The following is a 27,809-nucleotide window of genomic DNA, read 5'->3' as shown; positions in this document are numbered from 1 at the left end:
TCCGTGGTTAGAGGCACCCCTTCAGTACGGCACTTTTTTCAGGGCCCCCTTCCCGTCGGAGCCTGTCACATGTATGCGAGGGGTATATATGTGCCGTTCCCCCGGCGGATTTGGTAATCTTATCTGATCTGCCCTGTGGTGTTTATTGTCCTCACCGTCCCTGTCTTGTCTTGTCTTGGTCTTTGTTTCTTTTTCTCTCTCCACCGAGTTTTATCCTTTTATGTACAGCTGCACAGCTGCACAGCTGCATCATCGCTGCACCATCGCTGCACCACCATCACATTATATACCGGGCTCCCACACGACAGCCTACCAAGTCTTGTACATTTTTGGAACATTGACCCCAGTCTGCCGCATAACACATAATACCCTACACAAAAGATGCTGCAGCTCACACCACAGGACCCGGAAGCGCTCCGGAGTGGACGTTCAGACTCTGCAGCCCGCGGATTCCAGACACGACCAAGCGGCAGCAGCTCCGCCGGCGCATCAGCGACGTCGACGACGCTGTACACGAGGACGCGCGACGGGTTCCTCACCTACTGCAAGCCGGCAGACATACCCCTGAGCGCGGCGCTGCTGGCGTGGCGGCTCCTGGTGGCCCGGTCCGGCGAGGAGGACGGCGTCGAGGCGCTGAGGCTCGGTCGCTACGTCGAGGATTGGACGTCGCACCGCGACTCGCCGACCACGCGGTCCGACGGCGGGGCCCAGACCTTCACGGCCCAAGTGGCCAAGTTCATGGTCGCGCCCGGTGCGACCATTCAAGAGGCCCACGCGGAGGCAGAGCGGCTCGTCCAAGGCACCCTCGGCAGAGCGGATGAGAGGGTCGGGGCCAACAGTACTGTATACTTTACCGATGCGGCGCAGTCGGATGGTAGAAAGGGGGCGGTTTCTCAGATTGCTGTGAGTGGTTCTATAACTAGACCTAGTCAACCCCTTGTCAGAAGCAGATGCTGTCTTGGCTGATGTATGCCTCTACGTTTGTTTACGTTTGCTTACGCTTGCTAACTTGACTCTTGCGCTGCCTACAGTATAATGTTTGTATCAAACTCAAGACGTCGCCCGGACAACTGGTCATCTCGTTCGAATGGACAAATTCGGAAATCACACGCTGGTGGGCCGGCAGGGCACTGCAGGCCTACACAAGATACCTCACAGCCATACTCTCACAAGTCATCATGTCCAAGCCAGGCACATCCGTGGACGGCCAGCCCGGCTCGGCTCGTCTGGTCTGGGACCTCATCGGTCCCTCCAACGAGGACCTGAACCAGATTTGGTTCTGGAACGCCTCGATGCCGCCGACGGTCGAGCGGTGCATACACGACCTCGTCTCGGAGCGAAGCATCAGCACCCCTGACAAAGTGGCAGTGCAGGCCTGGGACGGCGAGTTTACATACCGCGAGCTCGAGTCGCTGAGCAACACGATAGCCCGCCAGCTTCGCGCGCAGGCCGGCGTGCGCGTCGGCGACATCGTGATGCTCGTCTTTGAAAAGTCCCGCTGGACCACGCCGGCGCTGCTCGGCGTCCTCAAGTCTGGAGCGGCGTTCGTCTTGACGGACCCGGCGCAGCCAGAGGCGAGGCTCAAGACCATCGCGTCCCAGACGGGCGCCAAGGCCGTCGTCTGCTCCAAGCTGCAGGCCGACCTGGCACGGCGCATTGCCCAGGACGGGGACGAGGAGTGCAGCCGGCAAGACAAAAAGCAAAAGCAAAAGCAAAAGCAAAAGCCCGCCGTGGTCCTCGTCGCGTCCGACGACACGACGCTGCAGCACGCCGGCTGGGGAGTGGGGGCGTCGGCGGGCTTCCTCCCGGTGGTGCCGGCCGACAGCGCCATGTACGTCATCTTCACGTCGGGCAGCACGGGGGTGCCCAAGGGGGTGGTGTGCAGCCACGCCAACTTCGTGTCGGGGGCGATCCCGCGGGCGGAGGCGGTGGGCTACGGCGAGACGAGCCGCGTGTTCGAGTTCGCCAGCTACGCGTTCGACGTCAGCATCGACTGCATGCTGTGCACGCTGATGCAGGGGGGCACGGTGTGCGTGCCGAGCGAGGCGGGGCGGGTCGACAACCTCGGGGCGGCGATCCTGGCCAGCGGCGCCAACATGGCGCACATGACGCCGAGCGTGGCGCGCGTGCTGGAGGACCCCGAGACGGTGATGCGCTCGCTGGACGTGCTGGGCCTCGGCGGCGAGGCGGTCAGCGCCGGCGACGCGGCCGCCTGGAGTCGCCTGACCAAGGTGGTCATCGCCTACGGGCCGTCCGAGTGCACCGTGGGCTGCACCATCAACCACGAGGTGTGCGCCGACAACACCACCATCGGCAAGGGCACCGGCGCCGTCACCTGGATCGTCCACCCGGACGACCACAACCGGCTGATGCCCGTCGGGTCCGTCGGCGAGCTGCTGATCGAGGGCCCCGTCGTCGGCCTCGGCTACCTCGGCCAGCCCGACAAGACGGCCGAGGTTTTTGTCAGGGACCCCATCTGGCTGCGCCAGGGCCACACCGGGTCCAAGGGCCGCCGCGGCCTGCTCTACAAGACGGGCGACCTGGTCAAGTACGACGCCAACGGCTACATTGTGTTTGTCGGCCGCAAGGACCAGCAGGTCAAGCTGCGCGGGCAGCGCATCGAGCTGTCCGAGATCGAGTACCACCTGCGCAAGAACCTGCCGCCCTGCGTCAAGATCGCGGCCGAGGTGGTGCGTCCGAGCGGCGCAGAGCCGACGCTGGTGGTGTTTGTGGACGAGCAGCAGCCCGTGGTCAACGGCACCAAGACCAAGACCAAAAAGGTCAAAAACGACAAGGTCGGCCTCGACGACGTGGTCAAGCTCAGCCCCGAGCTGGGCGCCATCGTGGCCGACATGGACGGCCTGCTGGGCGAGGAGCTGCCGCGCTACATGGTCCCCGCCGCCTACATCCCGCTGCAGAGCATGCCGGTGCTGGCCTCGGCCAAGATCGACCGCAAGCGGCTCAAGGCCCTGGGCGCCTCCATGACGCGCGAGCAGATTGCAAAGCTGCGGCTGCTGGCGCCCAAGCCCGCGAGGCCCCTCAGCGACCTGGAGCGGTCCCTCGCGTCGCTCTGGGCGAGGGTCCTCGGCACCGACGTCGAGATTGGTCTGCGGGACAGCTTCTTTGGCATCGGCGGCGATTCGCTGAGGGCCATGAAGCTCGTCTCGGCCGCGCGGGGCGAGGGCATCGCTCTCACCGTCGCGCAGGTCTTTGACAACCACACGCTCGTGGACATGGCTGCCGTTGCTGTTGTCGACGGTGACCTGGGCAGCTCTGAACCGCAAAATATTGCTCCCTTTTCCCTGATTGAAAAGACGTGGACGCCCGAGGAGGCGAGACGAGCCGCGAGTAAATACTGCAACGTCAAGGAGTCAGCGGTTGAGGATGTTTACCCCTGCACTCCTCTGCAGGAGGGCCTCATGGCTCTGTCGGCCAAGTTCCCAGACTCGTATGTTGCTCAGCGAGTTTTGCGACTGGCAGACATGACCGAGGCGAGAAGGCTCCAAGGTGCGTTTGAGACGGCGGCTAGGGAGTCTGCCATTCTCAGGACGCGCATCATCCAAGTCCCTGGTCACGGCCTGCAGCAGGTCGTGGTTCAGGGGCCGATCGAGTGGCGCTCGGGCGCAACAGTCGAGGCGTATCTCGAGGCGGACCGAGACGAGCCCATGGACCTGGGCAAGCCTCTTGTGCGCTACGGCCTGGTTCGAAGCGCGGACCAGGTCGACTTTGTCCTGACCATGCACCACGCGCTGTACGACGGCTGGGCGATGCCTCTCGTCATTGACCGGGTCAACCGGGCCTACGACGGCCTCGCCACCGAGAGGCCGGCCGAGTTCAAGCACTTTATCCGGTTCCTCAGCGAGGTGGACCAGGGCGCCTGCGAGGCCTACTGGCGCCAGCAGCTGGAGGGAGCCACGGCGGTCCAGTTCCCCGCCCTGCCGCACGAGGGCTACATGACGCAGGCCGACTCCCTGCTGGAGATGACGGTCCCCGCGCCGCCCAGGAGCAGCGGCTCGGCCACCACGACGGCCACCATTGTGCGCGGGGCCTGGGCGCTCGTGGCAGCCACGTTTGCCGGGCACGACGACGTGGTCTTTGGCGAGACGCTGACGGGCCGCAACGCCCCCGTGGCGGGCGCCGACCTCATCGAGGGCCCCATGATCACCACGGTGCCGATCCGCGTGGCCGTGGACCGGCAGTGCCGCGTGGCCGAGTTCCTGGCGCGCATCCAGGACCAGACGGTGCGCCAGATCCCCTTTGAGCACACGGGGCTGCAGCACATCCGCCGCGTCAGCCCCGACGCCATGGAGGCCTGCGAGCTGCGCACCGGCCTGGTCCTGCACCCCGCCGCCGCCGACCACCCCTTCGACCCCGCCTACCCGGCCAGCCGCCTCGTGCCCGCCAACGACGCCGAGGCCGCCAGGGAGGCCCTCAAGTTCAACACCTACGCCCTCATGCTGGTGTGCGCCCTGGCCGCCGACGGCTACCACGTCATGGCCAGCTTCGACTCGCGCGCCGTCGACGTGCCCACCATGCAGCGCGTGCTGCAGATGCTCCGCGACGTCACGGCGCTGCTGTGCGAGGGCCTGGTCGACGACCGCGTCAGCGTCGGGGACGTCGTGCGGTCCGTGACGGCGGGCAGCCCTGCCGCCGTCGAGACGCTGGCCGAGCTGGACCTGCTCGGTCGCGGTGCTGTTGGGTCGGTGGATGTCGGCGCCACGGTGGACAGGGTCTGGCTGGTGGATCCCGACACGAACCAGCTTCTTGTGCCGCGCGGCGCCGTGGGCGAGATTGTGGTCGACAGCCCCAGCGCCCTGAGCCTCCCTGCCATCGACGTTCCGGCGTGGCACATCCAGGTCCCGGCGGTCGATGGCGAGGGCGCCGTCCACCTGCACGCCACCGGTCAGCTTGCCAAGTTTGACCAGCAAGGCAAGCTGGTCCACATGGGCCGCAAGGGCGAGAGGGTCCTGCCGCCTCGGCCGGTAGAGGACAGGTCAGCCAGGGTTCAGAAGGGGTCTGAGCAGCTTTCTGCCAAAGAGGTGCGCTTGCGCAGCCTCTGGGCGCAGATTTTATATATCGAGGCTGACGGCATCGGTGCGGACGACAGCTTTTTCAAGCTGGGTGGCGACTCCATCGGTGCCATGAAGCTTGTCTCGGAAGCGCGGCCTGCCGGCTTCAAGATCTCGGTGGCGCAAATCTTCAAGACCAAGACGCTTGCCGCCATGGCGGAGATGGCCGAGGATATCAGCATGACGGCAAACGAGGCGCAGGGAGAGGGTTCCGGCACAAATGAACCTGTTGCTACTCCCTTTTCGCTTATCGAGGACGTTGGCGACGTCGACACGTTCGTCGACCAGCAGATCAAGCCCAAGCTCAGCAAGCCTTGGAAGGTTTCCGACGCCTACCCGACCCGTCCGCTGCAGACCGTTGCGGTTACCGGCAGCACCCAGACGCCCCGCTTCTCGATGCGCTACGAAGCCATGTACTTTGACGACCACCGCGGCCTCGACGTGGCCCGCCTGCAGCAGGTCTGTCGCGAGGTGGTGCAACGCAACGAGATCCTGCGCACGGTGTTTGCCACCGCGCAGAACAAGGTCTGCTACGGCGTCGTGCTCGACGACATGGCTGCCGAGTTTGACCACCACGACGTGGCACCAGGCACCGACGTGCAAAAGTTCACCCACCAGCTCTGCAACCGGGACATCGAGGGCGACATCCCCGAGGGCGCCGCCTTTGTCAAGTGGTACCTCGTCAGGGCGCAAACCAGCGCGACCAGCGCGCCCGGCGCCCTCGTGCTGCGCATCTCGCACGCGCAGTACGACGAGATCTGCCTGCCGCTCATCCTCCGCCAGCTCGAGGCCCTGTACACCGGGCAGGCGGCCGCCGCCGAGACGATCCCCTTCTCGCGCTTCGTCCACCACACCCTCGGCACCGCGAACCCCCGCAGCGTCGGCTACTGGAGGGAACTGCTGGCGGGCTCGGCGCCGCCGACGGTGCTGCGGCCGGACCTCGGGGCCATGACGCAGGTGCCCGCGGCGGGCCGGCGGCACTATGCCGTGGACCGGACGCTGGACATCTCGGGGGCGGCGGGCACGGCGGCGGGCATCACGGTGGCGACCATCCCGACGGCGGCCTGGGCGCTGTGCCTGGCGCGGCGGCGCGGGCTGGCCGACGTGCTCTTTGGCGAGGTGGTGTCGGGCCGCGGCACGGGGTTCGCGGCGGCCGAGCGCGTCGTCGGCCCCTGCTGGCAGTACGTGCCGTTCCGCGCGCGGTTCGCCCCCGGCGTCACCACCGGCGCCGACCTGCTCGAGGCCGTGCAGGAGCAGCACGCCGCCTCGTCGGCGCACGAGGGCCTGGCCCTCGCCGAGATTGCCCGCCTGTGCTGCCCCGGCTGGCCGGCCGTCGACTGGTTCGACACCGTCGTCCACCAGGACGTCGAGCACGTCGAGGACCTGGGCTTCCGCGGCCTCGGCGCCACCACCGAGACCATCTACCCGCACCAGGAGCCGCTGCGCGAGTGGAAGTGCCAGGCCTTTGTGGCGGATGGGGGCAGGAGGCTGACCGTGGAGATTGTCACGTTTGAGGCCTGGAGGGAGCAGGCCGACGAGGTGCTGGCCGAGGTTGCCGCCTGTGTGGAGGAGTTGGTTGGCAGGCCTGGTGATGTTTTGCGGTTGTGAGGCTGTGAGGTTGTGATGTTGTGAGGTTGCTGTTGTTGTGGTTGTTTTCGTTGTTGTATAATTGCCCACTTTTCTTTGTGTTTCTTTTTCTTTTGTTTCTTTTGCTTGTGTTTTCTTTTTCTCGTGTATACCTGCCATACAGCGCATCTCCTTTGTCACTGATTATTGCTCGAAACGTTCAGAATACCATCTTTTGATATCATGTTTTCTTTTTTAAATCACAAATCAACCCCTTTTGCTTGCATAGCCCATTTTATCCAAACTAGCAATACATTTTTTCATAACATTGGCTGTGATAATGTCTTCAAACCAGCAACGCCCAAGATTGTCATCATGCTCGACCCTTAATATCGCTCTAGTTCTAGTCTAGTACACATACACAAACTCGTCGTTCTGCCTGTCGGTCAAGTCCATAAAGGCATTCTCGCCGAGCCTGACGCCACCCTCGCCCTCCTCCTGCTCCGTCTCGGCCGCTTGCGCGTAGTCGTGCTGCATGGACAGGTCCTTGATCTTCCTCGGCTTGCCGTTGGCGACCCTCCTCTTCTCCTGCATCTTGTTGAGGAAGACGAGGTTGGCGGCCTGCAGGCCGATGGCGGCCACGAGGGCGCAGGTGATGCCCATGACCTTTGTCAGGCCCGAGTGGTAATAAGGGGCGTCGACCTGGTTGAACAGCAGCGGGCCGATGATGTTGCCGGCGGAGCTGCCGGCGTTGTACAGCGACATGATGACCGACTTCTTGGTGGTGCCGCCCGTGTTGGATATCATCCACGACACGATGAGCGGGTTGCCGCCAAAGACAAAGGCCAGAAAGTAGTAGGCCGTCAGCAGCGGCGCCACGGTGCTGCGGTCCAGGACGTACAGCATGATGGACCCCGCCAGCACGGGCAGCATGATGATGGCCAGGAACGCCGACTTGATCCGGTAGCGGTGCGCGGCCCACGACGACGGAAAGATGACGAGCAGCTGCACCACGCCAAACGGTATGTTGAGCAGCGACGCGCGGTACTTGTCGAAGCCGAAGCCCGCGACCACAATGGGGCCAAAGGTGTTGGTCACGGCGGCCGTCGTGTTGACGCACATGGCCAGCCCGAAGAAGAGCCACGTCTTGGGCTCCAGCAGCGCCTCCCAGACGTGGGACATTTTAAAGTCGCGGCTGCCGGTGCCGGTCTGGTTGGCGCGCAGGCGCTCGATGGCCTTGAGCTTGTCCTCGTCGTCGAGGAAGCGCGCGGACGGTATGTCGTTGTCGAGGAACCAGTAGCACACGGGGGCCGAGACGACGGTCATGAGCCCGACAAAGATGAAGAGGATCTGCCAGCTGTGGATGTCGCCGCTGATCTGGCCCAGGCCGTACGACACGGCGGCCGCGAACATGGTCGAGAGCCCGTTGGTGCCGTACCAGCAGGCCACGCGCATGGGCTGCTCGGCGCGGCGGTACCACTGGCTGGTGATGATGGAGAAGAGCGGCAGGCAGCCGGCCTCGAACAGGCCCAGCAGCGCGCGCGTGGCCATCAGGCCCTGGTAGTTGTGGCACAGCGCCATGAAGGTCTGCGCCACGCCCCAGCCAAACACGAGCGACGGCATCAGGATCCGGTGCGGCACCTTGACGATCAGCCACGACGAGAACGGCTGCCACGCCAGCTGCACGATGGCCGAGATGGACGACACCAGCGAGTACTGGTCGCCCGTCAGGTTGCAGTCCTCGCGCATGCCAAAGATGGCCCCGTAGCCGAGCACGCTCTTGTCCAGGATCTGGAGGAAGTAGATCCACACGAGGATGGTCAGGATCCTCTTGTCGGTCAATCTGCGGATTCGTTTATTCTGTTGGCGACAAAGTGGTTTTTTTGTCAGTGTTGCTTTTCTTGCGTTTCTTGCGTTTCTTGCTTTTCTGGACACCTTCCGACACGGGATTCATTGTTGCGACCGACATCTTCATCCGTAACCACAACCTGCCGACCGCCAATCATCTGCGCAGCCGTGTCGGCCCCTCTGCTGACGGGGCGGTTCTTGTTGACCTGGGCATCATGAGTTTCGTGATGCGTGTTGGACAACGCCTTGCCAACCTCGCTGCTGTCCATCTTGTCCGAGAGGGGAAAGGCACTTCCACCGCTATGCCAACTAAACAAAAACAAAAGAATGAGAGTATCGTGGGTACAACATTTTGGACGAGTCGAGGCCGACTGGGGTTTTATTATTTAATCACCCATCGGATAAAACCCCAACCTCCTTTTTTTTTCAGGCCGATCGTCAGAAAAGAAAAAAAAAGATTGCCCTGCCCACCCATCCTGCTTTCTGGAGGGGGTTACCACCAGCAATGACGGGATGGCAGATCCATTTTCCCCACAAAGCCGGGGTTGGCATGCGGGGAAATTCTGCAATAGGACGTGTGCAGTACCGAGTTGAGATGGCTGGACCTTGTGTGGGGAAAACGACGAGTCTCGTGAGGAGTCCATCGAGGTGCTGGTCTAGTCTAGTTCTTCGTAGTAGTGCAGCACCGCTGGAAATCATGTTGGCAGGAAACAGGAATCCCCGCACTCATAACCCGGAATTGGGAGGGGCAAGACTTGTTACTACTATAGTATGTACATAGTAGAACAGGTTGCACGATCGTGGCCGCCTGCTACGGACCAAGTACTACGTAAGGCTTTGCCCAGCAGGATCCGACTAGCTTGAATCCCGACCAGCAAATCCTGAACGCGAGCGCGTTACTCGTTAAGTTTGCCCTGGCCAGGTTTCAAAAAGCAACAAGCTTTTTTCCCGCCAATCCAACCCCGACGACTGAAAAAACCCCCGACGACTTAAATACTCCAGCGCATCGAAATATACAATATACAAAACAAAAAAACGGCAGATCAACAAAGCATCACATATTATGGACCGATTGAGTGCAGTGATTGCCATCCACAACTTGGCAGCGACAAGGTCTGCTCTTGCATTCAGGAAGCGGTCAGTATGGAGCTCTTACTTTCACCCGGCAAGGCCCATTTTGACTTTTTTATTGGGGGAGCTGACGACGAAAAAGAATACACAACCTGGCGACCCCCGCAGCTCGGTGACAGGGGCCCGAGTCGCGTCGGGATCAAGGTTCGGGTACCGTCTGCCGGAAATCCCGAAACTCTGCTGGGGGAAAAGCCTAGGTACATAGCAGTACATGTACTGCGTGGTAATTATTATGCACGCAGACCGAGTCGGGAACATGGACGCGAGACGGGTGCTCTCGAAATAGCGTCTCTGTTTGGACTGAGCGAATCGGTCACGTTTTTGGTCATGCGTTTTCTTCTTTTTCTAAAAATGGCCATGTTTGGTTGGATGTTTCCGGTCAATTGGACGATAACTCCAACGTCATACAAGTATCGGACGGCAGCGGGGTTGGTCAGGGAAGGAGAAAAAGTAATGGAAACAGAAGTTAGCCCTCGACCAGAATTTACCAGAGACCATGACTTGGGCAGCACTATTTAAACATATTTATACCTAGATCGTCAACGTTTAATTAATTGGCATAACAATTCCGGAATAAAACGGGTTCAGCCTCAGTTAGTAACGTCGACAAAGTTATGGATCCCCAACCCTAAATAACGCAAAACCCTGAGAACTTTGCTACGTCTCTCAATGTAGATCAGTGAATTATGCAGAACAAAATTCTCAGTCACTTGGGTTTGTCGTGGCTGGCATCCAGCTCACATTCACTTGTTATCGGATAGTTCCATTGGACGTCTTTCGTCAAGCTGGGCATGCTAATGTAAACCCTGCCAGTCCAACACCTCTGCGACGCACGGCCCGGGATATAAGCTTGTCAAGTCAGATTGAGAGTTTTGATAAAGTTTGTTATTGATACTAGTTTCTAGGCCAGAGAAAAGTCTTTTACAACAAAAGCTCTGATAAGCGTCGGGGCCTGACACATCAGCAAGGTGCAATGATCAGTTCATTGATGTGGTTTCTGACGTGTCTACCAATCACTGTAAGCCAATTTCACCACCTGCGCTGTCGGACACCTGCAGAAGTATTATATAATCCGTCCGCAGAGATAAACAAATCTGCAAGGACATCTTGTCAGCCTTGGAGGGCGTCCTCTGGGACAGGGCCCTGATAAGCTACTGCGTCTACACGGAAGCTGCCTAGCGCTCAGAGATAATGAGACATTACCGCAGTGCCTCTTCCCTGGCTACTTGGATGAGAGACTCATGACCAAAGAGTCAGCTTCAAGTGCTGTAGACTTTGGTTGTTGGGCTTGCGCAACTTTCACTGTTTTCAATGAACGTAAAGGTCACTCTCTTGGTAGATACTGACCAATATCTGTTGACCAACACATATGTACACAACGTAAAAGCCTGAAAAGCGCCTCGGGCTTTGCAAAGCCCCACAGACTATATACATTCCTCTGCTGGTGGTAGAGGCCAGTGATTGACAGCCGAGAAGCCTAAAGGAGCAAGAGACCTGCAGGGCTCTTTCTCAGAGAATGTGGCTGACACGCTTTCTGGCCTACAAAAGAATCAGTTCTTTATCGTTACTTTGGCGAAACCGCTTTCTGTATTTAACGTTGAGCTCCACATCTCCGACCCCCCTAAAGTCCGGCCCCTAAAAATATCTACTCAGCCACGTCAACCCTTTGTTTTATTTTATAAATATCTAGACGAATTTTTCACTTTAGAACTTGATTTTTGAAGATTCTTGCTCCAAACCTTCCAATGAAACAGTACACTGAAAATCAGCTTCTTGCTGCCATTTCTGACATAAGAAATGGCAAATCAGTTCACAAAACCTCGCAAAAATGGGGTATTCCTCGGAGTACCCTTCACGATCGTTTAAAGGGGGCCCAGTCAATTCAACAAGCGAAAAGATTTTGTCAAAGGCTTTCACAGGAGCAGGAAACCTATTTGGCAGATTGGGTACTTGCGCAGGCCGCGTTAGGCCTTCCGCCAACGCATCAAGAACTACGCTATTTTGCGGAACGAATTCTTCAGGCCGCCGGAGAAAGAAAAAGCCTTGGGAAACATTGGGTTAGCCGTTTTATAGCCCGATATCCAATTTTGAAAACCCAAAGACCCCGGCGAATAGAAAATGCCCGGGTTAATGGGGCTACAACCGAGGTAATTAAATCTTGGTGGTCCTATTTGAAAAATCCCGTTGTCGATACTATAAAACCGGCCAACCGTTGGAATATGGACGAAACAGGTATAATGGAAGGCAAAGGATCTAATGGCCTGGTGTTAGGGCGTAATAAAATCCGGCCATTACAGCGAAAAGAGCCTGGAACGCGGGGTTGGACGAGCATAATCGAATGTGTATCAGCTACGGGGGCTGTTATACCTCCCCTCGTTATATTTAAGGGGAAAAACGTACAGCAACAATGGTTTCCAGCTGATTTAAGTCCTTTCGATACCTGGCAATTTCATGCAACCGAAAACGGGTGGACAAATAATGAAACAGGTATCGAATGGTTAAAAAAGGTGTTTATTCCGTATACCCAACCTTTAACCCCTGAAAAGCGGTTATTAGTTCTGGATGGCCATGGATCACATATAACGGACGAATTTATGCTTCTTTGCTTGCAAAACAATATTCAACTCCTATATTTACCCCCTCATTCGTCACACGTTCTTCAACCGTTGGATTTATCGGTTTTTGGGCCGTTAAAGGAAGCTTATCGACGTCACCTGGGATTTGTAAACCAGTTTTGCTGTTCAACGGTTGTTGGGAAACGAAACTTTCTACTTTGCTATCGAAAAGCCAGATCAAAAGCATTTATAGCAAAAACCATTCAATCTGGTTGGCGTACGACGGGGTTATGGCCGGTGAACTTGGCAAAACCACTTTTAAACCCTTTTTTGTTAGAAAATAGCAACGCCAACGTCGAAAAAGGTAAAAATAACGGCTTCCAAAGGGATAAAACACCGGAAAGCCCAACCCAAAAAATTAACGACCAGTCTTTACTTATTTGGAAAACCCCTAAAACGACCCGAGATATTCGACTTCAACTACAGGAAATTTCCCGGTCCGAAAAAAGTAACGCCACTTCACGGCTTTTGTTTGCAAAAGTCCAAAAAAGCTTCGAAACCAAGGATATCTTATTGGCTGAAGCTCAGCAAAAAATCAGTTTGTTAAAAGCAAAATTGGAGGCGGTACGGCCGGTCAAAAGGAAAAGGGTGATTCCGGATCCCAACGAGCTTTTGGTCAGCAAAAAAAACGTTTATGAAGCACAGGAAAATAATAGGGACTGTTTAGAAGCTTTGAACGATGGAGAAGAGGTTAGCGAACCGGGAGAGCCTGACAATGATTGTATTATTGTGCGTTGATAGGTTTACATTTAAATCGGTTTATAAAAGGGGTATTTCGTCGTTACATTTTTCAAGGGGGCCGGACTTTAGGGGGGTCGGAGATGTGGAGCCCAACGTTAGTCAGTCTCTCAGTGGGGTTTGGGGGTCCATTTTCTGACAAGCCGTATCTCTAGTTTGCCAACATGTTGATTTCACGAATTCAAACCTCATTCGAGGGGTGCCACTATAAACCTACTCGTAAAAACACAGTTGTTCTAGTTTGTCAGCAAATCAGACGGAAGAGTCAAGCATTCCACCGGAAACCCTGCTTCCGCTCCATCTCGCCCATATACTCTAAAAAAAAGGCTGGGCATCTCGACGATCAGCCGTGTGGCTTGGGTCCCCCATTTACCCGCTGCAGCCAGCCCTACCCGACGCAGGAACAGCGTGTCTCTGCTATTTGGCTTGTGATGCATTTTTTGTCTTTTCCAGGTTCCTGGCGTCTTTTTTTTGCATATGTCAATCTGAAACGACCCTAAAAAGCGGCACGGCCCGTCCTTTTTTGGGTACCAAGTGGTCCAAGTCTAGAACTATCGATCCTCATGCGAGTCGCCGTTGTGCAGCTGACAACTTCAAGTCTTGCCTTGACCTTTTTTCTCTACTTTTTCTCACTTGGTGGATCACGAGGGAGGGGAGCTTACAGATAATAGCGTGGAAGCTTATTCAATCGAGGACGAAAAAGGGTGTTTTTTTGTCCATGCTGCTACTGCATGACGGGTTGCTCCCGAGCTGAAGCCCTCCCTTCCGCGGTGTGGTGTGATGACGGGCATTTTTCGTCAAGGTTAGGCTCTTCGAGTCTTGCCGAGGAGCTGGTAGAGGTTGTGGCCAAGTTGGGGTGCCGTGGTGAGATTGCGGGGAGAAGGGAATGTCATTGTCATTTGTTGTGCCACAAAGTTGTTGTTTTGAAATGGGAATTGTGTTCAAGATGAACAAGCAGGAATGATTACAAGTTTTACAACCAGACTTGTGGTCTGTGGCTACAAGTATATCAGGATGAGAAAGTACTGAGCGCCGTCTGGTCCCGGGGCAGCACTTCTCATACGGCATTTCAAAGACCTGCCTGGCGGCCCTGGCACTCGGGGGAGAATGCAGGGAGAGATGAGAGGAAGCAGCCAAGGTCGCTAGCGTAGAGGGATCACGATGACTACCAGCCCGGGTCTAACTCTACTCCCACTGCGGGCGACGCCTTTACCCCAGACCTAAGACGAGATACCGGCAGACCTCCATGGCCGCCAGGGGAAGGTCACACTGCGAACTGCAACTCCCTCTCCCCCGCCAAGTCCTTCCATCCAAGTCAGCATCACTCAACCTTCCCCTTAAGGCACACCCCGCATGGGTTTATCTGTGATGCGAGGGTGTGCAGTGACCAAAGATGCGATGGACTGAGGTCCGATTCAAACGCTCCTTGGCACCGAGATATCGGGTGTGGAGAAGGGGGGCCTGATTGTGATGGACCGATGGCGGCCAGGGCGGGTCTAGGAACACACGGCATTTGACGTCCTCGACCCTGTTTTTCTGTCACTCTTTTTCTCGTCTACAGGATATACGTCTAGTCTAGTGCTCTTGGCCCTTGGCTGGCGTGGCGTCGACAAACTAACCTTCCTATCCTGGTGGGTGAGATGCTGCAGCTGTTGCGATATCAAAGGGGCCCGGCGGCCAGCGGTTCCACGGGATTTTGCTCCAGCATCTAGGCGGCAAACCCCAGGTTCAAAGGATGCATACGAGGGTGCTCTGCGACAAAGGCGCAATGAAGGAGGCATGGCACGTATTTGCTTGGCTCTTCTCACGTGCTTCAATATTTGCTGCATGTCTTTTCTTGTCCTTGGGCGGCAAAAAAAACAAGGGGACAATGGGACAAGGGGGAGGGAAAGTGCTTGTCGTTCTGGGCGGTGCCGTAGGGAAGAAGCCAACATGCTCCCCGCGAATCAAAACCATCAACGCCGCCCAGAGACCTTCCCTGCATATCAAAAGGGGGACGAGCTACTTGCCGCAAAGAAAGAGGCAAGCCTCGTGATGGGTGCAAAAAGCCGTTGCATTGCATGTTGCATTTGCAGTGAGGAGGTAGCAGAGGCCTTGGTAGGCAAAACAAGAGGTAGCTTATCTATTAAATCTTTCTTTTCCTTGGTCGTCGGAGAAACCTTCTAGAAGTCGCAAAATACCAAGATATTCCGAGGTGGTATTCGTTCCTTTGTTGTGCTGTGCGCAACGCAGGGACCGACCTGTCTTTTCTCGCCTCGAGATTGGTGCGAATTCATCACATTCCGGCGAGATAAGGATCAAGGGGCGGTGTTTGCTCCATTTACCCCGAATAGTTGACGATCGACAGTCGTCTTGTATTTATCCTCAAAGCCATGGACCATGGGAGGGATTGATGATGGCACCCAATCTCCAAACTAAACTCTCTTTTCCATTTTGTCTCTTAAACTTGACCTAAAACAAAAGGTTATAGCAAATAATAAAAAAAACAGCCGACGGCAGCGTCCGTAGCTGGCTTTCCGGTCGTTTTTCCTGATCGATCCGCCAAGAGAACCCCGCCGTCGTGCCTGTCTGCATCTTTATCATCCGAGCTCAGATTGGGGCTGATTGGGTGGGCATTCTGGGAAATAAATCGCAAGGCTTACAATCCCTGCGGACGGGAGTTGTTGATCCCTACTCTCCTCTCAAAGGCCGGTAGATAACAGATGAACCATGCCTGCTGGTCCGGGTTGCCTGCTAGTCCGAGTCTAGTACGGCACAGAGGGACCCGACCAAGCCGACCAAGACAGCACATGCTGATGCGCCCCTAGTTTGTAGGATTTGCGGGGCCGTCGTGCGGGGCCGCTTTCATTTTACCGCTTGCTAGTATCGTTCGAATGGCAATGCAAAACACTGCGGTAGATTGCAGTCGTGAACTTGCCCAATTCCCAGGACGCTGACCCCACCACTAGCAGTGGAAAGAGGACCAAAAGAAAAAAAGACACCTCTTTGAGCACGAGAGCAGAGGCTCGTCATAGGAGTTGGTGGGCACACTTGAGACATGCGTGATTGTGGTGCTATACCGGATTGGGAAGGACGTCTCAACTTTGACTGCAATGCCAAGCAAAAAGTCATCTCGTTGCTTGCCATTCGAGTCTCCAATCATTAACTGCTCTGCTCACGTAGGATTACGCAAATGTGCAGGCGTTGACCAGAGGCATTTATTTTTTGTTTTGTCTTTATTTTGTCGACTTGAACCACCGTAGGGGGCTGCTGCATGCTGTGTTGCGTTTTGTGACTTGTTCCGCCCTAACCGGCGACTTTGTTATTACTCTGCACGTCAAGGACTTTCATAGTCAAGATTCCCATCATGATAAGAAAAAGCCCCGACCTATATCTGCGCCTCTTAATGACCCACTGCTAGAAACGCAAACTGATTGCGTGACAACAGTTGAGCAGCTTGCCAACTACGTTACAGAGTGCTTCGGTACAAGACAAAAGCCAAGACATCTTGCATAGATAGGTACCTACCACGTAGCACTGGTAGATAGCAATGTTTTCCCCTCACTCACGTGCCTATCCTGAAGCTGCTTTCTTTTGATGAACGGGGCGAACAGCCCGAAGTTTACCTGTAGCTTGCAACATACTTTCAGGCAATTCTTCGTAAGCTATAGTCTGCCCGTAGAGGTGTTTTTTTTTCGTCGACAATGACAAAAGAATCTAATCTTGCTGGTGGAACATTTCATGGCTGCCTGGTCGATATGCAGACTCCCTTGGCCATGGTCTTCCTACTTGCCTACTATCAACCCGAGGAGTTGCATGAAGTTGCTGTTCGCCACAGCCACTTCCCTCACCGGATCCCTCTGTGCTCCCACACCCTTCACAGGCACAAGGTAATTTTGTACAACCTACTCATTTACCTCCAATCCCACGCCCACCCCTGTAGGACCCAACCAGAGCCGCCCATCGATCAAAGACATGCATCGACTCGCTGCTAACGACCGTTGTTTTCTGTCCTGCCCCCACCTCATTATTCCCGACCTTCCTCTACCCAAAAAACCCTCTCTCTATGTTTCGCTTCCTTTTTTTATTACTTTTATTCTTTTCGCCGACGTGGCATTTCGCTCACCTGCGCTGTAACCAGATGTAAATCCTTGGAAACATGGACAAAGGACCTTCTTCTTTCATCACAGATCCGTGGGACATGGTAGTGTGACCACACAAACCACAACCGAGCTGGAGAAACACCTACCACCCGGGCACCTTGACGTCTTTTATTGCCAAGATGCTCTCGTGAGGCAAGCGGTTGCGGAGCCTGCTTTTTGCCCACCCACGACGCGGGGCGGCTACCGAGCACTGAATGGCTCGTGCCGTCAGCAGGAGGATCAATGCCAGAAACCCTGATCGACGGCATCCTTCCCGGATTCGGGGGAGAGGTCGACCATCTTTTGTCCATCCAGTCAGCTGTCCTGGGCACTTTTATTTTGCTTCTGCGCGTTCGCCGTAAAAAGAATTCATGACCAAAGCTGACATGAGACGAGCCGCTTCTGCCATTCGCCCGCCTTGGAAGTTTGCCGCCTGGAGATCCGCAGACGGTCGACCAACAGATGGTGTTGTGATGGCATGATTGACAGCAGTAGCAGCAGCAGCAACAGCACTCAAGCGGGGCAATACTGTTGACTGATATTGACAAAAATAACAAACTGTACAATATACAGGATAGCAAAGACATGCCTAGCCAGGGGTTCCTCGGGCATCTGAGCCCCCCCCCCCCCCCCCCTTGTCCGGCACCTCTAGCCAATAGTCGCCTCGGGTGGGACCTATCCGCCACGGCATCACGATATCCCAGCCGTTTCTGACGCTTGTCATTGAGGAACCACCCCCCTGGGCACTCCTCCATCTTCCTTCCCCATATGCGATGGGTCTATGTCCTGTCGGGAAGGACGCAACCAGCAGCTTGCATATCGTGGGCAACTGAAGCGGATCTGCATCCCTCTCGGGAAGGTGATCAAAGATGCCAGGAAGCAAAAGGTGCTCGTGCCTGGGTGGCCGGCATCAAATGTTTTTTTTTTGAACTTGGGGCATCTCAGGATGGCTCTTGGGATCATGATAAATAGGGCCACGACGTCCCGTCCGTCTTGATCGGGTTTTAATATTCGTTCAAGCAGGCACAAGACTCCTAGTCCAGTCCAGTCCAGCTCAGCCCTCCAAGCCACTCCTCCTCAGTCTTGCAGATAATCAATTCCTCAGCATTGCTTTTGCATCAATTTACTTTGTCTGCAAAAAAATTCTGCACAACAAATCAATCTTTTTTTTTTCTGCACTCTTCAAGACAAGTTCGCCCATCATGCGTTCCTTCGCCGTCCTGTCGCTCTTCACCCTGGCCTCGGCCGCTCCGCTCCTCAAGGCCCGCAGCGGAACTCCCATCCCGGGTGCCTACATCGTCGTCCTCAAGAATGAGTCGGCCGACGAGTTCCGCATCCAGAGCGCCATCATGTCGACCGTCGAGAAGACCGCCGAGTGGAAGCAGGAGGAGTTCAACGGTTTCGCCGCCAAGCTGAGCAGCGAGGAGCTCCAGGCTCTGCAAGACGCCCCTGAGGTTGGTGTTGATCTGCCGTTTGCGCGGGATCCTGTGTGATTATTTGAGCAGCAAAAAGGCTGACAAAAACAACAACCCAAATTATAGGTCGAGTTCATCGAGGAGGACGCCGAGGTCTCCATCAACGCCATCGTCACGCAGACGGGCGCTCCCTGGGGTCTTGCCCGCATCTCATCCACCGCCAGGGGTGGAACCACCTACCGCTACGACGACAGCGCCGGTGTTGGTACCTGCTCGTACATTATCGACACTGGCCTGTACGCTGCCCACAGTGTAGGTCCACCATGGCTGGGGATTGGATTTCCTCGTACAACTCGACAAGCGTTAAAGTGACTGCAGAGACCATATTTACTGACACATAATTTTTTATTCCTGCAGGACTTTGGCGGCCGCGCCTCCCAGGTGGCCAACTTTGTCGACAGCTCCAACACGGACGGCAACGGCCACGGCACGCACGTCGCCGGCACCATCGGCGGCACCAAGTACGGCGTGGCCAAGCGCACGACGCTCCTGGGCGTCAAGGTGCTCAACGCCTCGGGCTCGGGCACCAACTCTGGCGTCATCAGCGGCATGAACTTTGTCGTGACCGACGCCCGCACCCGCTCGTGCCCCAACGGCGTCGTCGTCAACATGTCGCTCGGCGGCAGCACCAGCACCGCCGTCAACAACGCCGCCCGCGCCATCACCTCGGCCGGCCACTTCCTGGCCGTCGCCGCCGGCAACTCCAACGCCAACGCCGCCAGCTTCTCGCCCGCCAGCGAGCCCTCCGCCTGCACCGTCGGCGCCACCACCAGCACCGACGCCAAGGCCTCCTACTCCAACTACGGCGCCCTCGTCGACGTCTTTGCCCCCGGCTCCGGTATCCTGTCTGCCTGGATTGGCGGCACCACTGCCTCGGTAAGTTTTGCATGTGGTATCTGTTTGATTGCAAAAAGAAAAAGAAGAAGCAAAAAAAAAAGCAAAAAGAGTAAAACCATCAAATCTAACATCCCCTCTCTCCCCCCCTGCAGCGCACCATCGACGGTACCTCCATGGCCAGCCCCCACATTGCCGGTCTCGGCGCCTACCTCTTGGCCCTCCGTGGACCCCAGACCCCCGCCGCTCTCTGCTCCTACATCGCCACCAACGCCAACCGCGGTGTCATCACCGGCCTGCCCAGCGGCACCGTCAACGCCCTTGCCTACAACGGCGCTTAAGCGATCGGGGCCTGTGGTCGGCCGAGAGGGGAGTCCACCGGGGCAGAGCCAGGGCCCAATGGGGCCTGGTTCCAACTGGCTGGAAAGTAGTGTCTATTTGTGTCATTTACCGGGGCAGCATTTCAAGGCCGGTATATAATTCTTGTCGGAGGATTACACACCATCACAGCATTTGTTCATATGTGATAGCTTATTGTTTGTATATACTGCGTTGTTGGGTCGAATTGCAAATATGGATTCAAGTGTCAAGAGAAACTGTTTCTCCGTCGCAAAAAACAAAAATGTCGTCACAGATCTGCAAGCCTTTACCATCGTATTCTCCGCACTACCCCAAATTAAGCACAAGCCACCGCCATGGGTCCCTGGGCTGCTTGGCTGCCACTGATTGCATCTTGCAGCAACTGATTACCACCTGTTGGGGTCGAGACATCAGCAAACTTTTTTATCACAAAATACCCGTCGGTGTTTCAGTAGACTTGTTCGATTGTACGACATTACTATAGTAAACTTGGGTAGCTTTGTTGTCAGGGTGCGAAGTCAGCAATTCCCGTCGCAGATAGCCCAGGGTGTCGAAAAGGGAGTGATAGAGCGGAGAAGCACAAAGCCAATGGTCAGCACTTACTCCGTAGATCGCGGTTCGATTGTTGGGGATGTGGCCTAGAATGGGTTATGCATCGTCTTTACCGATTTAATTCCCGCTCAACGTTGAAACACACTTTATCAAAAACGTACCTGCATGAGAAAAAAAGCCGCAAGCTCAATCTCGATGCATTATCTTGACTGTGGTGGGAAAAAGAAAACGTACTGTAACAAACGCCTCTGACGACAGGGTCACCCCGAGATGTCACACAGTCAAGGGTGCTGTGCTTCTGTGGGGCCACTTTAGTTCTGTTTACTCTCTTGACTTTCTTCTGAAGGCCCCAGAGAGCTCCAGACGCGTCCCGTGGCGCCACTGCGCGTGGGGAATCAACAAAAAACGTCATGAACATGGAATCCCGAAGATCAAAGGATCAAGGGGTTGGCAGGGAACTGGAAAGAATACTTGAGATGCAAACCCGCGCATCCTCTGGATCGTTGTAAGTGCTAGAGAATTCTGAGACTAGCCTTTTTTCTTCTTTCCTCTGGTAAAATACAAAAATAAAACACCGTTTCTGTAGCACCCCAACACCCAATTACAGTCAATTGCTTATCCAAGTCTGCGCTCATTTCCCAAAAAAGCCACAATGCCACCGAAACGCAAGTCCACCGGGTCAACGTCGAGCCCGAAGCGCGCTCGTGCATCGTCCTCGGGCGCTGCTTCAAACGAAGCCTCGTCTGCACCCCAGGACGCCACCGCCACACCCCAGCTCAGCGCCGCAAGCAAGCGCGCCATCGACCAGCTGCTGGACCGCTGGTCGGAGGTGTCGTGCTCCAAGAACCTCGAAAAAGGAATACAGGACAGCCTGGCGGACAGCAAAAAGCCGTTTGAGTACGTCTGCCAGTGCCAGTCGCCCTTTGAATCCCTCGAAGACGACGATGAAGAGGGCGGCAACCAAGAGACCCAGGACGCGGCGCCGGCGGCCGCCAGCGACGGCGTGCTGCAGGCCCTGCCCCCGCACGACAACGTCGCGTGCAGCCACGGCGAGGATGGCATCTGCGGCAAGGCCGCGGCCGAGCACCCGGAGCACCCCTGGGCCATCATGCGGGCGGCCGTGCACAAGTTCAACTCGACGTGGATGCACCTCGACGTCCGCGACCCCGACGTCGTGGGCATGTACACCTCCAACGACCACCACGGCTACGGCTGGGTGCAGGTCTTTCAGAACCTGATCCTGGACTACCAGGTCGGCAGGCTCCGGGAGAACTGGCGCGAGCAGTGGCTCATTTGCACCGTCATGGGCAGGTTGGCTATGCAGGCCTACAAGAGCCCCATGTTTATGTAAGACATGTTTTTTTTTTCTTCCTCGTTTCTCATTCTCACGTGATAAACCAGTCCAATACCAGGCAGACTGAACCCAAACCCGCTGACAACCCACTCTCCAGGATCGAAGACGGCGATGGTATAGATGACCTGTTCCTCCTCATCTGGAGCCTGTTCCTCGACATGCTCGCCACCCTCGAAGGCGCCGGGCAGCTGGACCCGTCCACGACCGAAGTCAAGGACCTGGGCCAGGTCATGGCCTGCTTCATCATCTCGGCGCAGCAGCTGCGCAACGTCCACATGATGGAGAAGCCGGCGCGCAACAGCAAGCCCGAGTCGTTCGACGCGTACCGGATCGAAGGCTACATCGTCTCCTACGCGCAGCGGCACAACATCACGCTGCAGATGCCCGAGCCGTACCGCACCAAGGCCGCCGAGGAGACGGCCGGCGCGAGCCCGGACATGCTCCCCGCGCCGGCGGCGAAACAGTACTGGGGCTTCGAGCAGAGGCTCGAGGAGTACGAGGACCAGTACAAGGGCGCCTGGGCCAAGGCCTCGAAGCAGCAGGGCATCATCGGCGGCGACTCGTTGGACATCACGTCGTGGAAGCCGGCCGACCGCAAGAAGAGCGCCGATGGGCAGAAGGATCCCCTCCCCAGGCAGGTTATCAAGGCTTTGAAGGATGGTATGATTGTTGGTCTGGGTTGAAGCCTTGGCTTGACTGTGATTTTTGTAAATGATGCAGCGTGCTTTTCCATGTGTACGAGTTGCGGATTTTGGGTGGCAGTCTCTTGTTGTGTCATTTGTACTGTATTCTGTAGTCTCAGTGTCATGTTAGATGTTGTAACAAAAAATGTGAATGATATGTTCGACGTGTTAAGCTCACCGATGCACAAGTGCGTGATCTATCGGGCAGTTTTCATCATTCTGGCCCCAATAAACAAATCAGTGGCGCTTATTATCCAGTTCAAAATGGTTCCACGCTCTTTTTGCACCACAAGCATGGATGCTACCCGCGCTCACAGCAACCCCTCCATGACTGACAGACCCCAGCACCACAAACCCCTAGTCAAAATGCGTCGCAACATGATGCGCAACAGCAGCCTCGTCGCCCTCAAACTCCCCACAGACCGGACACGTCGACGACCGCGCCGCCTCGTCCTCCCCATCCTTGGCACCACCGCCGCCCTTGCCCTTCTTCTTGCCTCCCCGCACCTTGGCCGGCTTGATGACAAACGCATCCAGGCCCCTCTCCGGCGGCGGCGCGCCGTACTCTTGCTCGTCCAGCCGCAGGTCCCTCGCCATGCCGCGGTGCCGGGGCGGGCCCTCTGTCGCGACGGCCATGTCTGCCGCGGACGAGGACGCGACGGCTGATGCGGACGCCAGGCTCTGCACCCGCCCGACCCGCCCGTCCGACAGGCGCACCTTGATGCCGCGCGGGTGGTTGGCCCTGGTCAGGACGTCGCGCACGGCGCCCGAGACGGTGCGGCCCGTCGGCTGGTCCTCCTTGAGAACGATGTTGACGGCCGCGCCGGGGACGACTTGGCTGGTGTTGGGGACGCGGGGTGCGCCGCGGTGCGCCATGATTTTGTTGCTTTGGTTTTGGATTGCCTGTGCCCGTCTGAGTGCGGCTCGGAAGGACTTTTGCATTTCTTGCTGTCTATTTAAATGAGCAGTATCGAATGCGCTAGCGATACAGGTAATGGTGATCAAGTAGAGATTGTTGGTGGCCGCTTTGACTTCAAAAGAATGACGACCCGCTGTCGTCCAAAATTCAACATTGTTTGCCCCACCTCGAAACAGGAACCACTTAAAACTGTAGGGCTAGCTCCAGCGATCATCGTCCCTAACCCGGATGCAGGGTCCCCTGAACGGCCTGAAGGCTCGTGCATCCGAAAATACGACTTCAATCAAACCAAGCAATCGAACGATACTACATTGACGCATCACCCTTTCAACACCTCCAACCTGAAAGTAAAGTCAAACGGCTCCGGCTTGCATCTGTACTGCTCCAACGGCCTCGGGCCGACCGTCGCCGACCCCAACCCGTTCCCGCGGTAGTCCAGGTTCAGCACCGTCACGTCCAGCTTCCTCAGTTCGTGCGGGTGCTTGGCGCGGTTCAGGTCTTCGGGCATGTACCTCGCGGCGGCAAAGGCAAATGTCTCGCCGTGCGCGTCGTTGTGGCTGTTTCCGCCGCCGTCGCTGTCGACCATGCTCGCCCGCAGCGCCGCTCGCCCCTCTCTGCTGCGCACCGACACCCACCGCGCGTCCTCGCGGTTGCCGTTCTCCTGCGGGTAGTCGTACGTGGTGCGCAGCTCGTCGACGGTGGCGTTCCAGTTGCCGAACCGGCCGGCCTGCTTGCTGTCGCGGTACGTCTCGTGCGGCCCGCGCCCGAACCACGCCACCTCGTCCAGGGCCGCGGGGAGCCACGCCAGCAGCCCGATGCGCGGGAGCGTCTGCAGCTCGACGGCCGTGTCGTTGTGGAACGAGCCCGCCGCCCGCACCGTCAGCGCCGGCACCCCCGAGTCCGGCTGCGGGTCGACCGTGTAGACGACGTCGGCGTCGACGCCCCACACAAACACCTTGGGCGCGACGCGGATCCGGTAGTGCACCGTCGTGACGCCGTCGTCGCCCTGCCGCCAGCGCACGTCGCGCACCTGCGGGTGCAGCTCGTGCACGCGCGCCGGGTCCCAGGACTGGCGGGCGTCGCCCCCGCCGGCCTCGTCGTTTTGCGTCGACGCGCGCATGAAGCTGAGCTCCGGCCCGCGCTGCAGGATCGACGGACCGCCGTCGACGGTCCATGTCACGTTGCCGCGTAAAAGGTCGAAACCAAAGGTCGATGTTCCAGCCGTCACTTGGAGGTGGGTGCCGTTGGAGGTCGGGTCGGTCTGGCCCAGGTTCATAATGTCCTGCGCTCTGGGTCTGTAGGCGCTGTGGTTGTAGCTGCTGCCTCGGGTCTTGTGGGCTGCCGCTGCCCGGGCGGGGATATGTAGTTGATCCCAGGCGACTAGGTGGCCCTGGTCTGCCCAGTTCGTGGCATTGGCTAAGCGGAACTCGAGGACGAGGAAGGCTTCGCCGGCTTCGAGCTGGCTGTCATCAAGCGGCGTGGCAACTGTCACGCTATCCCCAGCTGCCACGGCGGGCACATCAAGTACCGCAGGCTCCGTCTTTTTTCCGTCTTGAACAACATGCCAGCTCGCCTCAAGATGGCTGGAGTCAACGAACCCATAGTGGTTGGTTATGACGACCTGGCCCGAGGCGGAGCCCTCGCCGGCCCAAGCTGCAACGATCGGTTGGATCACCTTCTTGTACTCGAAGATAGACGGCATGGGGGAGTGGTCCGACAGCATCAGGCCGTCCATGATAAAGTCTGCGTCGTTGGGAAAGTCGCCAAAGTCTCCGCCGTAGGCATAGTACTCGAGGTCGCCCTCCTTCTTGAGCAGTCCGTGGTTGGACCACTCCCAGATCAGACCGCCTTGGGCGCGGACGTTGGATCGGAAGGCGGCAATGTAGTCGACCAGAGAGCCGGGGCCGTTGCCCATTGCGCTGAGAGAACCGGTTAGTCAATTTCACAAATATCAAGGATTCAAGGTAGGTTTGTAAGTGGGAATGTCAGTCTCTGTCGAGGATAGCCGCGGCAGAATGAACCAAAAAAACTTACTGCGCGTACTCGCACAAAATCAGTGGCTTGTCCGTCTTGTTGACCACCCACTCGCGAATCCACTGCGGACTCGAGTACATCCTGCTGTGGACGTCAGCCAGCACACCCCCATAGTCCTGCTCGTAGTGAATGAGCCTCGTCGGGTCCGCGGCCCTGATCCACTCGGCCATGGCGAACATGTTTTGACCCATGAAGCACTCGTTCCCCAGGCTCCAAAAAATAACCGACACGTGGTTCCTCACGCGGCGCACCAGCTGCTCGGCCCGGTTCACGTAGGCATCTCGCCACTCGGGGTTGTCGGTGGTGTACGACTCGGGCGGCACGCTGCTGCCCTTGTCGCCAAAGCCGTGGCACTCGAGGTCCGCCTCGGCAATGACATAAAACCCCAGCTCGTCGGCCAGGTCGAAAAAGTCTGGGTGCGGGGGCTGGTGCGACGTCCGGATCGCGTTGATGTTGTGCCGCTTCATGGCGAGCAGGTCGTGGCGGAGCGCCGCGTACGGCACCGTCCGGCCCGACAGGTGGTGGTGTTCGTGCCGGTTCACGCCGTAAATCTTGATCGCCTTGCCGTTCACCAGAAAGGTCGAGCCGTCGGCGCTGCGCTCCATGCGCCGGAAGCCGAGGCGCTGGCTTATGGTGCGCCCGTTGAAGGTCATCAGGGCCGTGTAGAGGCTCGGCGTCTCGGCGGACCAGATGTGCAGGTCGTCGCCGGTTACGGTGAAGATGGCGTCGCTGATTTGCGACGAGGGGCCGTCCCATTCGCCGATTGTATTGTTGCCGCCCGGACCCAGAAGCTTGATGTTTAGAAGTCCTTCGTCGCCCTGTATCTCGACCGCGGTGCGGAGAGTGCCGGTCGTGAGGGCTGCGTCGAGCTCTGGATGCACCTGAAAATCCACAATCGACGACTTTGCAAACGGCATCAGGTACACGTCCCGGAAGATGCCCGACAGCCACCACTGGTCCTGGTCCTCGATATACGTGCCGTGCGACCACTGATAAACCCTGGCAGACACGTTGTTCGTCTTGCCGCCGCCGAGGTAGGGCGTGATGTCGAACTCGCTCGGGTTGCGGCTGCCCAGGCTGCTGTACCCGACCGGTCGGCCATTCACCTGCACGTGGAACGCGCTGTCGACGCCCTCGAAGCGCAGGCGGATCTGCTGGCCGTCCCACCCGTCCGGCACCTCAAACTCGCGAAAGTAGGACCCGGTCGGGTTGATGTACGAGACGTTGGGAGGCGTGACGGGGAACGGGAATTTGATGTTGGTGTAGTGCGGATGCCCGTACCCCTGGAGCTGCCACATGCCCGGCACCTCGATGTCGGCCCACGATGCCGTGTTTTCCGGCTCAAAGGGTGGTGCCTCTGGCGATGGTGTCCAATGTCAGTCGGCTGCGGTACTTTGTCGCTGGAGGTGATGCGCTGATGCCTGCTTCTTCCAACTACCAAAACTTCACACAACTTACCAAATGGGCTTGCGGCGTAGTGGAATTTCCACGTGCCATTCAGGCTGTGATACTCGGACTGGTGCCGATCGTGGGTGAGGGCTGCAGTCTCGGATGCGTACGAGTAAAAGTGAGCTCGAGCTGGCAGGGCATTGGTATGCAGCACTGCCAGGTTGCTCCAGTCGGGCAGGGCTACGGGGAACGCCATTGTGGAGGCTCAATTGACTGCGAATAGCCGGTCCGTGATGTAAATTTAGCTGTCCAGCTAGTCTACTTGCGGGCCTCTCAAACTTTTACAGCATCGAGGCGTCGTGGCTTCCTTTGTGTTTTTATTTCCCACAAGTCTGCACAGTATGCGGGCTTTCATCTCCTCCTTCTGCATGATTTCATGATTTTCCTGCTTTCCTGCCTGCAAACTGCCATAACTGCGCATCATACAGGGGTTGTTGCATCCCGAATGCAGCATCGCAGTATTGATTTTTGGAGTTCAAAGCAACCTGAAATCAGCAGACGTACTCATGTTATTTCTTGGGGATCTACAGCATGCTCTCGTTACTACGTTACACTCCAGGTTCCTGTTACCTTGGCACATGTCACTGTTGTCACCATCAAAACTCACGGAAAACTTAAAAGCGGGTTTCCACAAAGTTGAAAGGTTTTGGTGCGCTGTATGCGCAGACTCCCAGGAAGGCAAGCATATCTACAAAGTGATTGATGGCGAAAGTCTGGAAACCGACTCCATCTTTCTCTGTTTGTTGTTACACAAAAGTAGGCATGACCTGAAGCCGTGACTACCAGAGAGGTGGTGTCTTGGCCATTGTCTTGGAGGTCTATAAGACAGTTACACCGAGTGCCCAGAGCTGGCCAAGCCGGTATATCTTTACCTGACAGTTGAAGCTTGTCATGGATGGGTGTTTGCGGGGTCAGACGTTCCCCGCGTTTGCGAGCGGTGCCAAGGTCCGTTGACCGCGCTCACCAAGACCTACCCCAACCGTGGTTTTTATCACGACATTGTCTCCATGAGTATGTATACTTCTGGCCACGAGAAAGGAACCCCGCATATCTAGATGTCC

General features: G+C 57.0%; 7 protein-coding genes across 7 annotated transcripts; 3 read left to right on the top strand and 4 right to left on the bottom strand.

Moving 5' to 3' along the window:
• Positions 1 to 146: 146 nt before the first annotated feature.
• MGG_14767 (non-ribosomal peptide synthetase) lies at positions 147 to 6,981 on the top strand. The gene is made up of 2 exons (XM_003713959.1): positions 147 to 903; positions 1,032 to 6,981. The coding sequence occupies exons 1-2, from the start codon at positions 382 to 384 to the stop codon at positions 6,675 to 6,677; spliced, it is 6,168 nt and encodes a 2,055-aa protein (XP_003714007.1). The 5' UTR covers positions 147 to 381; the 3' UTR covers positions 6,678 to 6,981.
• On the bottom strand, positions 6,855 to 8,952 carry MGG_15624 (MFS transporter). Its single transcript, XM_003713958.1, has 2 exons — positions 8,603 to 8,952; positions 6,855 to 8,495 (listed from the first exon to the last, which is right to left on the bottom strand). Exons 1-2 carry the CDS (start codon positions 8,750 to 8,752, stop codon positions 7,044 to 7,046), a joined length of 1,602 nt encoding a protein of 533 aa, XP_003714006.1. The 5' UTR covers positions 8,753 to 8,952; the 3' UTR covers positions 6,855 to 7,043.
• A 7,779-nt stretch (positions 8,953 to 16,731) lies between these two features.
• On the bottom strand, positions 16,732 to 17,357 carry MGG_15623 (uncharacterized protein; the record flags this gene model as incomplete). Its single annotated transcript, XM_003713957.1, has 2 exons — positions 16,732 to 16,821; positions 17,196 to 17,357. 2 exons carry the CDS (start codon positions 17,355 to 17,357, stop codon positions 16,732 to 16,734), a joined length of 252 nt encoding a protein of 83 aa, XP_003714005.1.
• Positions 17,358 to 18,290: 933 nt separating this feature from the next.
• Positions 18,291 to 19,738, top strand: MGG_08966 (cuticle-degrading protease; the record flags this gene model as incomplete). Its single annotated transcript, XM_003713956.1, has 4 exons — positions 18,291 to 18,542; positions 18,630 to 18,815; positions 18,921 to 19,439; positions 19,553 to 19,738. 4 exons carry the CDS (start codon positions 18,291 to 18,293, stop codon positions 19,736 to 19,738), a joined length of 1,143 nt encoding a protein of 380 aa, XP_003714004.1.
• A 943-nt stretch (positions 19,739 to 20,681) lies between these two features.
• On the top strand, positions 20,682 to 22,522 carry MGG_08965 (uncharacterized protein). The gene is made up of 2 exons (XM_003713955.1): positions 20,682 to 21,656; positions 21,761 to 22,522. The coding sequence occupies exons 1-2, from the start codon at positions 20,962 to 20,964 to the stop codon at positions 22,344 to 22,346; spliced, it is 1,281 nt and encodes a 426-aa protein (XP_003714003.1). The 5' UTR covers positions 20,682 to 20,961; the 3' UTR covers positions 22,347 to 22,522.
• On the bottom strand, positions 20,781 to 23,386 carry MGG_11288 (uncharacterized protein). The gene is made up of 2 exons (XM_003713954.1): positions 22,525 to 23,386; positions 20,781 to 22,453 (listed from the first exon to the last, which is right to left on the bottom strand). Exon 1 carries the CDS (start codon positions 23,286 to 23,288, stop codon positions 22,704 to 22,706), a length of 585 nt encoding a protein of 194 aa, XP_003714002.1. The 5' UTR covers positions 23,289 to 23,386; the 3' UTR covers positions 20,781 to 22,453; positions 22,525 to 22,703.
• A 198-nt stretch (positions 23,387 to 23,584) lies between these two features.
• On the bottom strand, positions 23,585 to 26,944 carry MGG_11289 (uncharacterized protein; the record flags this gene model as incomplete). Its single annotated transcript, XM_003713953.1, has 3 exons — positions 23,585 to 25,184; positions 25,300 to 26,656; positions 26,758 to 26,944. The coding sequence occupies 3 exons, from the start codon at positions 26,942 to 26,944 to the stop codon at positions 23,585 to 23,587; spliced, it is 3,144 nt and encodes a 1,047-aa protein (XP_003714001.1).
• Positions 26,945 to 27,809: the final 865 nt, after the last annotated feature.

The sequence above is a fragment of the Pyricularia oryzae genome, chromosome 2 (assembly GCF_000002495.2).
Source record: "Pyricularia oryzae 70-15 chromosome 2, whole genome shotgun sequence".
NCBI lineage: Eukaryota > Fungi > Ascomycota > Sordariomycetes > Magnaporthales > Pyriculariaceae > Pyricularia > Pyricularia oryzae.
This window is presented reverse-complemented; position numbering and strand designations above follow the sequence as displayed.

Bases quoted from the DNA above. Each gene is read 5' to 3' on its own strand.
- MGG_14767 (XM_003713959.1), top strand. From the start codon at position 382: ATGCTGCAGCTCACACCACAGGACCCGGAAGCGCTCCGGAGTGGACGT. The intron at 904-1,031 runs GTGAGTGGTTCT...CGCTGCCTACAG, and splicing joins GGGCGGTTTCTCAGATTGCT to TATAATGTTTGTATCAAACT.
- MGG_15624 (XM_003713958.1), bottom strand. From the start codon at position 8,752: ATGGACAGCAGCGAGGTTGGCAAGGCGTTGTCCAACACGCATCACGAA. The intron at 8,496-8,602 runs GTCGGTCGCAAC...TGTCGCCAACAG, and splicing joins TTGTGGTTACGGATGAAGAT to AATAAACGAATCCGCAGATT.
- MGG_08965 (XM_003713955.1), top strand. From the start codon at position 20,962: ATGCCACCGAAACGCAAGTCCACCGGGTCAACGTCGAGCCCGAAGCGC. The intron at 21,657-21,760 runs GTAAGACATGTT...CCCACTCTCCAG, and splicing joins TACAAGAGCCCCATGTTTAT to GATCGAAGACGGCGATGGTA.
- MGG_11288 (XM_003713954.1), bottom strand. From the start codon at position 23,288: ATGCAAAAGTCCTTCCGAGCCGCACTCAGACGGGCACAGGCAATCCAA.